The sequence below is a fragment of the Schistocerca gregaria genome, chromosome 2, assembly GCF_023897955.1.
Source record: "Schistocerca gregaria isolate iqSchGreg1 chromosome 2, iqSchGreg1.2, whole genome shotgun sequence".
In the NCBI taxonomy this organism is placed as follows: Eukaryota; Metazoa; Arthropoda; class Insecta; order Orthoptera; family Acrididae; genus Schistocerca; species Schistocerca gregaria.
In genome coordinates, this window is record NC_064921.1 from 939464434 (window position 1) to 939480239 (window position 15806).

At 47.4% G+C, this 15806-nt stretch overlaps 1 protein-coding gene across 4 annotated transcripts in view; it reads right to left on the bottom strand.

The window, feature by feature from the left end:
* LOC126335383 (anoctamin-10) overlaps nucleotides 1–15806 on the bottom strand; it is a 303559-nt gene that overhangs the window by 38297 nt on the left and 249456 nt on the right. For all 4 annotated transcript variants that reach the window (XM_049998605.1, XM_049998603.1, XM_049998602.1 and 1 more), the window contains 2 exons: nucleotides 13623–13802; nucleotides 4474–4665 (listed from right to left, as the gene is read on the bottom strand). In XM_049998605.1, the coding sequence (XP_049854562.1) occupies nucleotides 4474–4665; nucleotides 13623–13802 (372 nt within the window). The remainder of the gene's footprint in view (nucleotides 1–4473; nucleotides 4666–13622; nucleotides 13803–15806) is intronic.

A 15806-nucleotide genomic window follows, 5' to 3' on the forward strand; every position in this document is an offset into this window, starting at 1 on the left:
AAGGCAACAGGTTCCTTCAAATCAATACGCAAGGGGTTCCGGTAATCAAAGAACAGGGCGAGCATCATCTTTCCAGCAGATGGCTGACTCCTTAACTTCTTGCGAAGAGTGGACGATGGATGACACCACTGTATCCTCGACGTTTTCGAGTCTGAATCCTTGTGGTGGCAGCGACTTTACTCGCCTGCAACAATATGCTAAAGGAACGTGTTGCCTTTAGCACTGAAACGCATCAGATGCTTCGGGCAAACAGCTGTCCGATTTGCTTTTTGTGCCCGGGGTATCCACTGGCTGCAGACCTTATGGCAGCCACACTTGTCGGATAATGTGTTGCAGGCTACCGAAGCTGATGTTGAGATCGTTTGCTAGCGCATGAATTGTTATGCGCCGGTCCTCCCTTATCGCATCAGCCGCCTACTTGCTACTGTCCGTAATGAATGAGACTGGTCTCCCAGATCGAGTGGCATCTTGCGCAGAATCGCGACCAGCACCGACCATAGCGTACCGTTTGACAGCGTTGATTTTCGCAGACATGCTGCTCCATACACATTCTTCGTTTTCCGATGGAAATGGAAATGAGCGTTTGGCGTCATTGGCCGGGAGGCCCTTTACGGGGCAGGTCCGGCCGCCTTGGTGCAGGTCCTATTACATTCGACGCCACATTAGGCGACCTGCGCGCCGGATGGGGATGAAATGATGACGATTACACCCAGTCCCCTAAAGGAGAAAATCCCCGACCCAGCCGGGAATCGAACCCGGGACCCTTTAGGACGGCATTCCGTCGATGGACGTCTACCAGAGTTTGACCTTTGGCAGCCAAGAAAAGAACTATAGCATATGGAGCCTGTTTGAACGCGTTTGGTAATAACGTCACCAGATTTAATGTTTTGTCATTTAACACATGCACGTAGGAAAGACACGAACGCCACATTACACCCTTGGCTACATATCGATGCTTATGTGCCCGCTTTTTAGTCGCGCTATGTTGCATATACGTTGAAGCAGCGCCATGAAATGGAAACTTTTTCATCTCCCTTGTAACAATCATAATTTGGAAAATCACATTGAATGGCGGGAATACCGTCAAAGTAGTCGATATCTATGTCATCTCCGTTGTCATATAAAATTCAGGCAGCGTAAACTGGACACAAATAGAGCCGGATAATCGGGACAGCCGGCCGCGGTGGTCTCGCGGTTCTAGGCGCGCAGTCCGGAACCGTGCGGCTGCTACGGTCGCAGGTTCGAATCCTGCCTCGGGCATGGATGTGTGTGATGTCCTTAGGTTAGTTAGGTTTAAGTAGTTCTAAGTTCTAGGGGACTAATGACCACAGCAGTTGAGTCCCATAGTGCTCAGAGCCATTTGAACCATTTTGATAATCGGGACAGCAAAACAAGAAAACTCACGACAATCCACCATCCACTTCACCTCCGCAGTTTCGTCGACAGGAAACCAACCAGTAGAAGACTCTTACAGTTTAGGCAGTGGAAGAACAGAAACACACATTGGCACACTATGCTAAAGACTGCTAAGAATCGGCTCTGACTGAAGTCAACAACGGAGAGCTTCCAATGATACATCAAATCAAGAATCAAATTTCGTGGCAGCTCGCGTAGTAAAGCTGTGCATGGGCAGTTTTTGGAGGACAGCAAAGGCTAAATAGGAAAACAAAAAGAAAGGCCTGGTCTTGGCTGACCAACGGAACCCTAAAGAAGGAAACAGAAAGACTCCTCCTTGCTGCGAAGGGATAAGCCATCAGAACCAACGTCTTCTAAGCCAGAATCGAGAAATCAGCAGAAGATCCGAAGTGCATTCTCTGCAAAGAAACTGAGGAGACAGTAGATCACATTCGAACTGTAGCAAAACGATCCCTGTGACTGTTTACAACTACAGGCTCGATGCTGTGGCACAAACGATCCTCTTGAACTTACGCCAGAATTAGAGTTTCCGGTGACAAAATGGTTCGGACCACAAAGCTGTCGAAAAAGAACATGGCAAAGTATTGGGGGATTTCTGATTTCAGACAGACCTAATGTTTAAACACAGTACACAATAAATCGCAATTGCGGAGAAAAATGAAGTTTGGAATATTGACGCTACTGTTCTAGGTGATAGTAGAATCGACGACAAAAGCACGAAAAATGTACTAGATACCAAGACTTGAATATGTAAGTGCAGCTGCTCTCTCGCAATCCAGGGATGGTGGTCCCATCGATTCTAGGTACAGTGTGAGCAGTGCCAAAGGGTATTAGTGGGTACTTTAAAACCGCTGGCACTGATAAAACATCCATCTGGCAACCACAAAAAAGGTCACTTTATTGGTATCGACACGAATTATTCGTTGATACATTATAGAGTCCATGACAAGTGGGAAGTGTCAGACTTCTGATAAATGCGAAATCCAGCAAAGTCATCTCATATGCTGAGTTTAGGTTTATAATAATAATAATTACAGTTATAATAACTACTTCGGTGCATTTATGTCTGAAGTACACTACTGGCCATCAAAATTGTTACACCACGAAGATGACGTGCTACAGACGCGAAATTTAACCGACAGGAAGAAGATGCTGTGAGATGCAAATGATTAGCGTTTCAGAGCATTCACAGAAGGTTGACGCCGGTGACGACACCTACAACGCGCTGACATGAGGAAAGTTTCCAACCGATTTCTCATACACAAACAGTAGTTGACCGGCGTTGCCTGGTGAAACGTCGTTGTGATGCCTCGTGTAAGGAGGCGAAATGCGTACCATCACGATTCCGCCTTTGATAAAGGTCGGATTGTACCCTATCGCGATTGCGATTTATCGTATCGCGACATTGCTGCTCGCGTTGGTCTAGATCCAATGACTGTTAGCAGAATATGGAATCGGTGGGTTCAGGAGGGTAATACGGCACGCCGTGCTTGATCCCAACGACCTCGTATCACTAGCAGTCAAGATGACGGACATCTTATCCGCATGGCTGTAACGGATCGTGCAGCCACGTCTCCATCCGTGAGCCAACACATGGGAATGTTCGCAAGGCGACAACCATCTGCACGAACAGTTCGACGACGTTTGCAGCAGCATGGACTATCAGCGGTTACCCTTGACACTGCATCACAAGCAGGAGCGCCTGCGATGGTGTACTCGACGACGAACCTGGGTCCACGAATGGCAAAACCATTTTTTCGGATGAATCCAGGTTCTGTTTACAGCATCATGATGGTCGCATCCATGTTTGGCGACACCGCGGTGAACGCACATTAGAAGCGTGTATTCGTCATCGTCATACTGGCGTATCACCTGGCGTGATGGTATGGGGTGCCATTGGTTACACGTCCCTGTCACCTCTTGTTCGCATTGACGCAACTTTGAACAGTGGACGTTACGTTTCAGATGTTTTACGACCCGTGGCTCTACCCTTCATTCGACCCCTGCGAAACCCTACATTTCCGCAGGATAATGCACGACCGCATCTTGCAGGTCCTGTACGGGCCTACCTGGATACAGAAAATGTTCGACTGCTGCACTGGCCAGCACATTCTCCAGATGTCTCACCAATTGAAAACGTCTGATCAATGGTGGCCGAGCAACTGGCTCGTCACAATACGCCAGTCACCACTCTTGATGAACTGTGGTATCGTGTTGAACCTGCATGGGCAGCTGTACCTGTACACGCCATCCGAGCTCTGTTTGACTCAATGCCAGGCGTATCAAGGCCGTTATTACGCCCAGAGGTGGTTGCTCTGGGTACTGAGTTCTCAGAATCTATGCTCCCAAATTGCGCGAAACTGCAATCACATGTCAGTTCTAGTATAATATACTTGTCCAATGAATACCCTTGCACCATGTGCATTTCTTCTTGGTGTAGCAATTTTAAAGGCCAGTAGTGTAAAATAATAATACGTAATTGAAACATATATTGTGATGAACGCGGTACTGCACGGACGTTTGATTGTGTCAGTGGCTGACTACAGCATATAGCAGCAAGTTGGGTAATGCATGAAGCGCGGTGTTTGATTCTCGAAGACGGATGGTAACCGATCGCAGAGCCTTAAAATCCAACAGCAGAGCGAGACACCGATAAAGGTGTGGTAATAAACCGGGGGTAATACTCTGGAAAAGCGTGGCTGCCATGCTCTAGCCCGTTACTCTGCTCCATCTTTCAATACTTAAGTTACTTCAGACGAATGTAATGAATTCTCCTTAAATGCTTCATCCGATCGCTTTCTCTATCCTTCTCCCAGCTGAGCTCGGTCTCTAATCACATCACCGTCTACTAGAAGCTATACTAAGGTTTCTTTTGTCTGATATTCTAACGCCCCAGCCATTCTTCCCGAGTTCTCTCTCACTATATTTTCTCCAGTACATTAGTTATCTGAACTCCTTCTCCAACTACCGACTACTTGTTTGAAAATCTCTTCCACTCATTCCGCATTCTGGAATCATCCGTGTGAATGACGCGCTGTGCGGGAGTGTTTACTGTACCTGCCAGGCGCCAATGTCCTTGACTCTGCGGGCCATCGGCCTCTGGTAGACGCGACACAGCTTGAAGGCGTCGGCGCGGATCTCGATGACGTTGTTGAAGACGGCCCAGAAGGCGGCGATGGGGTACGCCGACGAGAACAGGAACACGTAGCCGAACTGCACGAACATCTCCAGGTAGTCGTCGTACGTGCCCTGCAGACAGGGCAAAAGTGTTTCACGTATATATCCTCAATACGTGTGTCAGCGATAAACCTGAACAGCTTAATCCTATAACTGTGTTTTCGGGCTTTTCCAGCGATGCAACTAATCGATCAATAGCTGGGAATTCAATTGGATCTGATTTTGGCGAATAACTGCTATAGTGGTGCTGTAAAAGACGAAAGTAGGAAGATCCAGGTCATCATACGGTCTTACAGTATTGTCCGTTAGTGGTAATTTCAAATGTTAGTAACAGTACAATTAGTCTGAAACATGACGTAGTACTTTCCAAAAGAAACTTTCTACCTACTGTTACGAAAAAAAAAATAAAAACTGACGTTACAGGAAATTTTCAGGAAAATACACTGACGGGAAAAAAATCTAAACGACAAGGAGGAGTTGTACAACATATACGAAAGTTGGTAGACGTGCTTCTACATCTAAAAGATGATGTCTATTCAAATTTAGGATCAGTCGAATAATAGTGGCGCTAGCAGTACCAAGATAAGGATGAAAAACAAGTACTTTAGTAACTTCTGAGATTGGACGTAGTGAAGGACGTAGTCAAGGATGCCTTTAAGGCGACAAAGACGCCATTATCAACACCTCAGTTTGAACGAGATCATATAATAGGGCCACGAGAAGGATATGGAAATGAGCGTTTGGCTTCATTGGTAGGAAGGCCCCTTGCGGGACAGGTCCGGACGCCTTGGTGCAGGTCTTATTACATTCGACGCCATATTGGGCGATCTGCGCGCCGGATGGGGATGAAATGATGATGAAGACAACACAACACCCAGCCCTTGAGCGGAGAAACTCTCCGACCCAGCCGGGAATCGAACCCGGGCCCGTAGGATGGCAATCCATCACGCTGACCACTCAGCTATCGGGGCGGACGTTCCTTCTGTAATAGTACAGAAAGACTTGGCAAGAATGTGGCCACTGCACATGAAAGACGGCGCGCTGGTCACGAGCACATGCGGTCGCAAGACGACTCAGGTTCCGGACGGCCACGTGGCACTACCGAAAAGGAATACTATCGTTTTCGATGTATGGCTCTGACGCATCGTACTGCATCTGCATCAGCAATCTGAGCAGCTGTTGGCATCACAGTGACAACGAACTAGTACAAATCGGTTACAGCAAGCACACGTCTGAGCCAGACTCCATATAGCCTTCTTTCCAGTGACCCCAAACCACCGCCATCTGCGACTTCAGTAGTGTCAAGCGAGAGCCCACTGCAGGGCTGGGTGGAAGTCTGCTGTGTTTCCTGATGAAATCTGGTTCGGCCTCGGTGCCACTGACGGTCGCATGTTTGTTAGAAGGAAGGAGACCAATTGAGGGCCTGTAATCAACCTCTCTGTTAGACACGATGGACATACACCTGGAGTTATGGTCTGGGGTGCGATTTCGCATTATAGGAGGAGTACACTCGTAGATATCCCACGCGACCTGACTGCAAATTTGTACGATAATCTGGCGATTCACCCTGTTTTACTGCCATTCGTGAACAGAATTCGACGAGGTGTTTTCCAACAGGATAACGCTCACCCATATACCGCTGTTGTAACCCAACATGACTTACGGAGTGTCGATAATCACATCTTTGTGTTCTCGTCTTCCACACACTGTTCGACGAAACAGTTGTATCGAGTGACAAAAGAACAGTAGTCCACCACAAGAAAGAGTGAGAAAAATGGTGAACAGTGTGTGGAAGACGAAAACACAAAGATATGATTATATGGCAGTGATGAAAGTGGTAGTGCGACCTCCAGACCAGATGTGAGGAAACACAGATCAGCAAATCATAAGTAATTACATTTTTTTTACAAAAAAATCGCGAAGTGAACCGTTTGATAATCTGTAACTAAAAAAACTGTATCGTCATAGATCCCACTGATGATGGCTTAGGACAGGAGAAGGCGAAACGCGTAGGGGATAAATAAAGTAACTAGCAGCAGGAAAAGGCAGTTTTATTTACAAAACAAATATTTATATGCCTGCTGCAGAGGATGGCCGCACAAACAAACTTCTTCGTCAGAAATCTAAATCTAAACAAATCAGGACGATAGTACTAACACTACAACAGTTCTATACGTCCCCAATGGGGTTGAGGGTGAGGGGGAGGGGGGGAGAGAGTGAGAGTGAGGAGGGGAGGGGGGAGAGGGGAGAGAGTGAGAGGGAGGGGAGGGGGGAGAGGGGAGAGAGTGAGAGGGAGGGGAGGGGGGAGAGGGGAGAGAGTGAGAGGGAGGGGGAGGGGGAGAGAGTGAGAGGGAGGGGGAGGGGGAGAGAGTGAGAGGGAGGGGGAGGGGGAGAGAGTGAGAGGGAGGGGGAGGGGGAGAGAGTGAGAGGGAGGGGGAGAGAGTGAGAGGGAGGGGGAGGGGGAGAGGGGGAGGGGGAGAGGGGGAGGGGGGAGATAGTGAGGGGGAGGGGGGAGATAGTGAGGGGGAGGGGGGAGATAGTGAGAGGGAGGGGGGAGATAGTGAGAGGGAGGGGGGAGATAGTGAGAGGGAGGGGGGAGATAGTGAGAGGGAGGGGGGAGATAGTGAGAGGGAGGGGGGAGATAGTGAGAGGGAGGGGGGAGATAGTGAGAGGGAGGGGGGAGATAGTGAGAGGGAGGGGGGAGATAGTGAGACGGAGGGGGGAGATAGTGAGACGGAGGGGGGAGATAGTGAGACGGAGGGGGGAGATAGTGAGACGGAGGGGGGAGATAGTGAGACGGAGGGGGGAGATAGTGAGACGGAGGGGGGAGATAGTGAGACGGAGGGGGGAGATAGTGAGACGGAGGGGGGAGATAGTGAGACGGAGGGGGGAGATAGTGAGACGGAGGGGGGAGATAGTGAGACGGAGGGGGGAGATAGTGAGACGGAGGGGGGAGATAGTGAGACGGAGGGGGGAGATAGTGAGACGGAGGGGGGAGATAGTGAGACGGAGGGGGGAGATAGTGAGACGGAGGGGGGAGATAGTGAGACGGAGGGGGGAGATAGTGAGACGGAGGGGGGAGATAGTGAGACGGAGGGGGGAGATAGTGAGACGGAGGGGGGAGATAGTGAGACGGAGGGGGGAGATAGTGAGACGGAGGGGGGAGATAGTGAGACGGAGGGGGGAGATAGTGAGACGGAGGGGGGAGATAGTGAGACGGAGGGGGGAGATAGTGAGACGGAGGGGGGAGATAGTGAGACGGAGGGGGGAGATAGTGAGACGGAGGGGGGAGATAGTGAGACGGAGGGGGGAGATAGTGAGACGGAGGGGGGAGATAGTGAGACGGAGGGGGGAGATAGTGAGACGGAGGGGGGAGATAGTGAGACGGAGGGGGGAGATAGTGAGACGGAGGGGGGAGATAGTGAGAGGGAGGGGGGAGATAGTGAGAGGGAGGGGGAGATAGTGAGAGGGAGGGGGGAGATAGTGAGAGGGAGGGGGGAGATAGTGAGAGGGAGGGGGGAGATAGTGAGAGGGAGGGGGGAGATAGTGAGAGGGAGGGGGGAGATAGTGAGAGGGAGGGGGGAGATAGTGAGAGGGAGAGGGGAATGGAGACTATGGCGTCAGTATAATGGTGATGCACAAGTAGGAAGAACTGGGAAGATGTGAAGGAGATGATGGTAGAAAGCGACCGGCTGCAGTTCACCGCTTGACGAGCGCGGTCTGAAGGGCCGGTCAGGGGAACACAGGTAAGCCAACGGCCGCCTATTTATAGCACAGCAGACAACGCCTCAATGGCAGGCGTTATGAAATTGATTATCAGCTGACCGAGTTACGCGCGCCGCACGTGTTATCCGCGAATAGCGTGGGGTAAACACCATCGGAAGGACGCCACTCTCAAACGCGCGGCGGCTGCTTGCCTTTCTCAAACTTTTCGCATGAAGTAATTCAAGCCCTGTGAGAACTCTAACGTATTACCTTGTATAGGGTTTGTAGCAGTTTTCATATTCCACTTTCCAGAACCAAGCCCAGTTTTGAAGTCACTATTTTCGTCAATAAATGTCATTAATTCATCTCTAAACTTGGCAAATTTGTGTAACTAAAGTGATTATTGCCCCGCGAAAGCAGACTGTGTCGGCAGCGAAACATGGCCATTTGAAACTAATGGTTTAGTAAGTTGTCACATGATGTTTTCGTAATTAGGAACGGTATGATACAGCGGTAATGATAAACGACTACAAACCAAATGTTTTTTATTCCAGTCTTTAATCACAATATCAATTCTTTAGGCAATGACCGGTTTCAGTCCGTAATGACCATCCTCAGATCTACAATATACAAATATATACACCTAGTGAGCAGTCTCTCTTAACATAATATAGCAATACGTATCACAATATACTATCATGCAACCAGGGTAATGTACAGATAAAATACGGTAAAACTTACCTCTTTTACACCATGTCCTGAAGTGATTAGGTCATGATGGCATCATCAAAACTTATAAATATTATCAGCGCAGCACCGTCATATGGATCTAAATTAAGGTGTAGAATAGCCACATCGTCCACATAGTGATTATTGCAACTGGTTACTGAAATACAGTAGCAACCAGAAATCTGTTTGCCTACATCCTCCCTAGATCACTGCGTGGACGATGTGGCCTATTCTACACCTTATTTTACATCTATATGACGATGTTGAGTTGATTGTATTTTTATGTTTTGACGATGCCATTATAGCCTTATCACTTTAGGACATGGTGTAAAAAAGGTACGTTTTATCGCATTTTATCTGTACATTTCCCTGGTTGTATGATAGTATATTGTGATATGTATTGCTATATTATGTTGAAAGACACACTGCTAACTAGGTGTATAAATTTGTATATTGTAGATCTGAAAATGGTCATTACGGACTGAAACCAGTCATCGTCTAAAGTATTGACATTGTGAACAAAGATTGGAATAAAAAACATTTGGCAGTATTGGATCACTGTTTGTCATTAGGATAATTTAGGTTGAGTAGTGTGTAAGCTTAGGGGCTGATGACCTCAGCAGTTAAGTCCCATAAGATTTCACACACATTTTAACTTTGTTGGATCACTGTTTGTATACGCGACTATGTCGCAGTTGGTGATAAAAACTACAATACATTAAAATGCTATAGTTACAATGAAAAACACGCCTAAGCATTTGTTGTGAATCCATCTTCAAACTCTCGGGTGCCTTCTTGAAGCATATGTGTGATTCGCCATCTGATTAAAGGTGTTTGGACGAATTATGAGTGGAAATTAGTTTGGGATGTGTCCACCCTTCTTCTTTACGACGGCTTGAACTCCACTGGGGGACACTTTAAATGAAATGTCTGAATGTCTGTAGAGGAACGCCAGTCCTTTCTTCCTCGAGAGCCGAAACCTATGAAGACGATGTTGCTGGGAGCTAGCCTCTGGAGCGAAGTCGACGCACTCACTCACTTCGCATTCGCTCCATTGGGATCAAGTAGTGACTCTGGGCACGTCAGTCCATTTCAGGAATGTTGTCCATAAACCATTGCCTCACAGAGGATGCTGTATGGGAGGATATGTTTTGATGCTGATACAGACAAATTGCTTCAAATGGCTCTGAGCACTATGGGACTCATCATCTGAGGTCATCAGTCCCCTAGACTTAGAACTACTTAAACCTAACTAACCTAAGTACATCATACACATCCATTCCCGAGGCAGGATTCGAACCTGCGAGCGTAGCGGTGGCGCCGTCCCAGACTGAAGCGCCCAGAACCGATCGGCCACAGCGGCCGGCCCTGATACAGTCATCGTCTACGACATGTTCCTCTAGTGTAGACAGTACAAAATGCTCTAAAATGTGTTCATTATTTTTCTGGACGTAGCGTTTTCTTAAGCGCAATAAGGGGACACATCCTAACCTTCAAAAACACTTCCATACTGTAATATTACGTCTTCCGTTCTTCGCTATTTGGCACTAAACACAGGGACAGGTAGCGTTCTCCAGGCAGTCGTCAAATCCAAACTTTTCCATCGGATTGGCAAAGGATACAGCGTGATTCATCACTTAAAATAACTCGTTTCCATTAGTCCACCGTTTGCTGCCGTCGCTATTTACGCCACCTCGAGCGTCGCTTCGCATTCACTACAGAAATGTGTGGGAAATGAGGAGCTTCCCGTCCGGGACACCCTACTCTTTTTAACACCCTTCACACAGTCAACTGTGTTACATGGGCTGCAGGTAGCACTTGGGAAATCACGTGCGATTTCTTCCTCTGATTTAGTGCTATTTGTTGTAACTATTCTCCTCAAAGCTTGACGGTCCCTGACCATCAGCACACGAGGTCTGTGTGGTCTTGGTTCAATTTTGGTAGTTCGTTCGCGTTTCCCTTTCCCAGTCAAATCGCCAACAGTCGGCTTGGGAAGCGTTAGAGAAATTTAAATGCCCATGATGAATTTGCTGCCCATGTGACATCCAGTGAGTACTCCACATTTGAAGTCACTGAGCTCTCTTGGCTGGCCCATTTTTCTGTTACTCTTGTCTAGTGATAACCCAATACTCCCCACCTGCTTTTATGCGGGGGGTTATAATGAAACTTTCCCTGTTTAACACGTTATGACGCGGAGACTAAATACCATACAAGTAGCAAATCTCAGTCGAGGACATGCGGAAGGGAAATACTGCAGGATCAATTCAGCTGAAACACTTTTAATGTGCTGCTGCGGTACATCATACCATAACATATCGGTACCACTACTACCACAAAAGGGGGGGGGGGGCAATATGGCGCCCATCAGCGTCCAGAACAGTCTGAAAGCTGCACAGCAGAACGAAGCATGTCCGTAGGTACCACGCCATAGGGTGACACATTCACCCTAATGAGGTACTTCATGCGCAGTGACTGGAGGTGAATATCCACACATTCGGTAATTCTGTGTGTTCACCTCACCAGTCAGAGGAAAGTGAGCTTCGTCAGTCCGTAGGATGGTCCAGGGCCAGTCCTCGTCAACTTCAGTCATTGCCAGAAAGTGGAGAGCGAAGTCAGCATGTCATTGTGAGCCCTGTGGTGCTACCTGTTGTACGATATGGATCTTGTACGGATACCATTTGAGACTGGTTCTAAGCACCTTCTATGCAGTGGAGCACGGGATCTTCAACTGTGGTGACGCTGCACGCGCTCTGCCTGACCATCGGGAACTGCATGCATACCAACAGCGATTTCATCGACCAACTGTGGTGCAACCGGTCGTCGGCCTCTTCTCGGAGTTGATTCGAACTACTGAATCATGCCTCGCACAGCAGGTGCAGAAAGAGGACCCACCCTTAATCCTTTCGGCCGGCGATATCCTCGAAGTGCAGCTGCAAAAACTGAAAAGTGTATTAGCTACCTACGCAAGGAAGGTTCAAATGGCTCTGAGCACTATGGGACTTGTCATCTGAGGTCATCAGTCCCCTAGAACTACCTAAACCTAACTAACCTAAGGACATCACACACAGCCATGCCCGAGGCAGGATTCGAACCTGCGACCGTAGCAGCAGCGCGGTTCCGGACTGAAGCGCCTAAAACCGCTCGGCCATAGCGCCTTCTACGTATGATCAAAGTTTGGTCGAGATATATTACTTGTCAGTGACACATAATGCGAAAAGTACTTTCGTTTAATGCGAAAGGTACTTTCTTTCTTACGTTTCGCACACCAATGTACTTGTCAATATGCATGGTCAATGTCCAAACTTACCTGACGTCAAATAAAACTTTATTTTTCTGTGGCTAATGAGTATGTTACAAATAGGCATTAAAGCTACAAAAAAACAATAATATAATAATAAAATTACAGTGAAGTGTAGAGAGCAGAAGAAGTAAGAAATGGGAAACAACGGGGAAAAAAGAAGGCAACTTAGAGAGAAGATGAAACAGTAGTGGAAAAATAAACATTGAAGAAGGAAGAGGAACTGAAGCTGTTACGTGATACGAGTTGGTCAGTATGAAAATGAAGAGTGTCACAACAATGTGAAAACACAGAGCGGTTTATGAAGCAATCCGTAAGGCAACGGAGTACAGAGCTCCGAAGGCAACTATTATCTGTAGAAAAGGTTGGGTAGTGGAAGAAACGCCAAGGAAATGGACGGAAAAACCTGTGACAGAGGTAATAAATGTATAGAATATTGAAGGGTGCTGGATATAATATTATTATTGTTGTTGTTGTCAGGACACACTATCCTGTGCAAGCTTCTTCATCTCCCAGTACCTACTGCAACCTACATCCTTCTGAATCTGCTTAGTGTATTCATCTCTTCGCCTCCTACGATTTTTACCCTCCACGCTGCCCTCCAATACTAAATTGGTGATTCTTTGATGCCTCAGAATATATCCTACCAACCGATCCCTTCTTCTAGTCAAATTGTGCCACAAACTCCTCTTCTCCCCAATCCTATTCAATACTTCCTCATTAGTTATGTGATCTACCCATCTAATCTTCAGCATTCTTCTGTAGTACCACATTTCGAAAGCTTCTATTCTTTTCTTGTCCAAACTATTTATCGTCCACGTTTCACTTCCATACATGGCTACACTTCATACAAATACTTTCAGAAACGACTTCCTGACACTTAAATCAATACTCGATGTTAACAAATTTTTCTTTAGGAACTCTTTCCTTGCCATTGCCAGTCTACATTTTATATCCTCTCTACTTCGACCATCATCAGTTATTTTGCTCCCCAAATAGCAAAACTCCTTTACTACTTTAAGTGTCTCATTTCCTAATCTAATTCCCTCAGCATCACCTGACTTAATTCCAGTACATTCCATTATCCCCCGTTTTGCTTTCGTTGATGTTCGTCTTATATCCTCCTTTCAAGACACTGTCCATTCCATATAACATATGGAAACGAATGTATTCAGTTACCGCCACATGAATGACGGAAATGGCGTGACATCAGCGGAAAGACAGAAGGCAGTAGAATAAAGAGGAAGTTTCTTGTGCAGGGCCTAGTCAGGCGCAGCCAGAGCTAGGAGAGACGCACCTCGTACGGCTCCATGAGGCCCTCCTCTCGCGCCTGCTGGACGCGCGGATCGTCGGGGTCCAACTCGGGCACGTCGTGCAGCATCTCAGACACCGCCGCGAACTCCGACGCCGTCGCCGGAGCCACCTTCTTCATCGACTCCTTGGTCGCCAGCTCGTCGCCGTACAGCAAGCTCGATATCTGTGCAACAGCAACAGCCAGCTTCATTGTTAGATGAAATGTGACAGTCACAGAAGGACACAGCGACGCGACGGGGTAAAACTTAAAGAACTGCGTTTGATAGCGGTATAAAATTAAAAGGAACATTATATTTTACAAGTTTCACTGTTATACTCGTCTCGTGCCACTAGAACATTGTCAACTTCTACTAGGTGTCGTTAGGGACATTTTATCTGATGTTTCGACATACATCTCCAACTTCGTTTCTGCAACGTGTGCTGGAGTCACTACAAATAGATACCGCTCATTACGTCTTCCACGCAACGGAGACAGAAAGCGCCAGTTTGTTTCACAATTGTGAGGTAACAGGAGAATTGAGGCGCGCTGAAAATAGTGTAAGCTGGCGTGGTCGCACTGGACGCTCGTCAAAGCCGAGGCCCGGCAGCAAACACGTGGTGGCAAACGTTAGCCGGACGACAGGGGTAGCGCCAGCGCATGGTCCAGCCGCGTGGCTGGGAATTCCGCTGTGACGAGGACGGTGCTTTGTGACAATGAAGCAGACACGGCGGGAGTGCCAACGATGGCGGACTTTGTGAAACCTTAATGGCAGACATTTCACAGTTCGTGTAGAAATTAATAGTAGCCAGATGAATCACGATACTTCAAAAAGAAACATGTACATTACCATTAACTTCATGACGATTCTGACGGTGTAATCAGATTTCCAATACCTTTATTAGTTTAAAGTTTAGAATCTGACGGTAAAGCATACCAGTAACACCCAGCAACGAATTTCCAAAACCTAAACGGTTCTTCCGATTTCGTCGATCTACGTATCTTTAGGAAGCTATTAGTGTAAACCTAAATTGGTATGAATTACAGGCATGTAACTTAAATAGTACATGAGTTATTGGAGGTCGCAGTGACCGGTTACTATCGATCGCATCAGGTCATAAGTACTCCACAGTTACACGTAAAGACGGTAGCAGCATGCTTATAAATATATTTATTCATCTATGTCTTTGTATATATCCGATATATATACTATTCATGAAGAAACTGGTCAATTATTTACTGTGTTTTAGCAAACACAGACACATTAGGCTCCTGGCCTACTTTTTGCTTGTTGTATTTATTTAATTGTTTATGTATTTAATAATGTGTGTTTTAGAGCGTGATTACGGTCCAGCCGTTGAAATATTTATTTAATTTCAGGTATTTAAATGTAAATCCAGTATTTCGTATATGTTTTATGTACACTCCTGGAAATTGAAATAAGAACACCGTGAATACATTGTCCCAGGAAGGGGGAAACTTTATTGACACATTCCTGGGGTCAGATACATCACATGATCACACTGACAGAACCACAGGCACATAGACACAGGCAACAGAGCATGCACAATGTCGCCACTAGTACAGTGTATATCCACCTTTCGCAGCAATGCAGGCTGCTATTCTCCCATGGAGACGATCGTAGAGATGCTGGATGTAGCCCTGTGGAACGGCTTGCCATACCATTTCCACCTGGCGCCTCAGTTGGACCAGCGTTCGTGCTGGACGTGCAGACCGCGTGAGACGACGCTTCATCCAGTCCCAAACAAGCTCAATGGGGGACAGATCCGGAGATCTTGCTGGCCAGGGTAGTTGACTTACACCTTCTAGAGCACGTTGGGTGGCACGGGATACATGCGGACGTGCATTGTCCTGTTGGAACAGCAAGTTCCCTTGCCGGTCTAGGAATGGTAGAACGATGGGTTCGAAGACGGTTTGGATGTACCGTGCACTATTCAGTGTCCCCTCGACGATCACCAGAGGTGTACGGCCAGTGTAGGAGATCGCTCCCCACACCATGATGCCGGGTGTTGGCCCTGTGTGCCTCGGTCGTATGCAGTTCTGATTGTGGCGCTCACCTGCACGGCGCCAAACACGCATACGACCATCATTGGCACCAAGGCAGAATCGACTCTCATCGCTGAAGACGACACGTCTCCATTCGTCCCTCTATTCACGCCTGTCGCGACA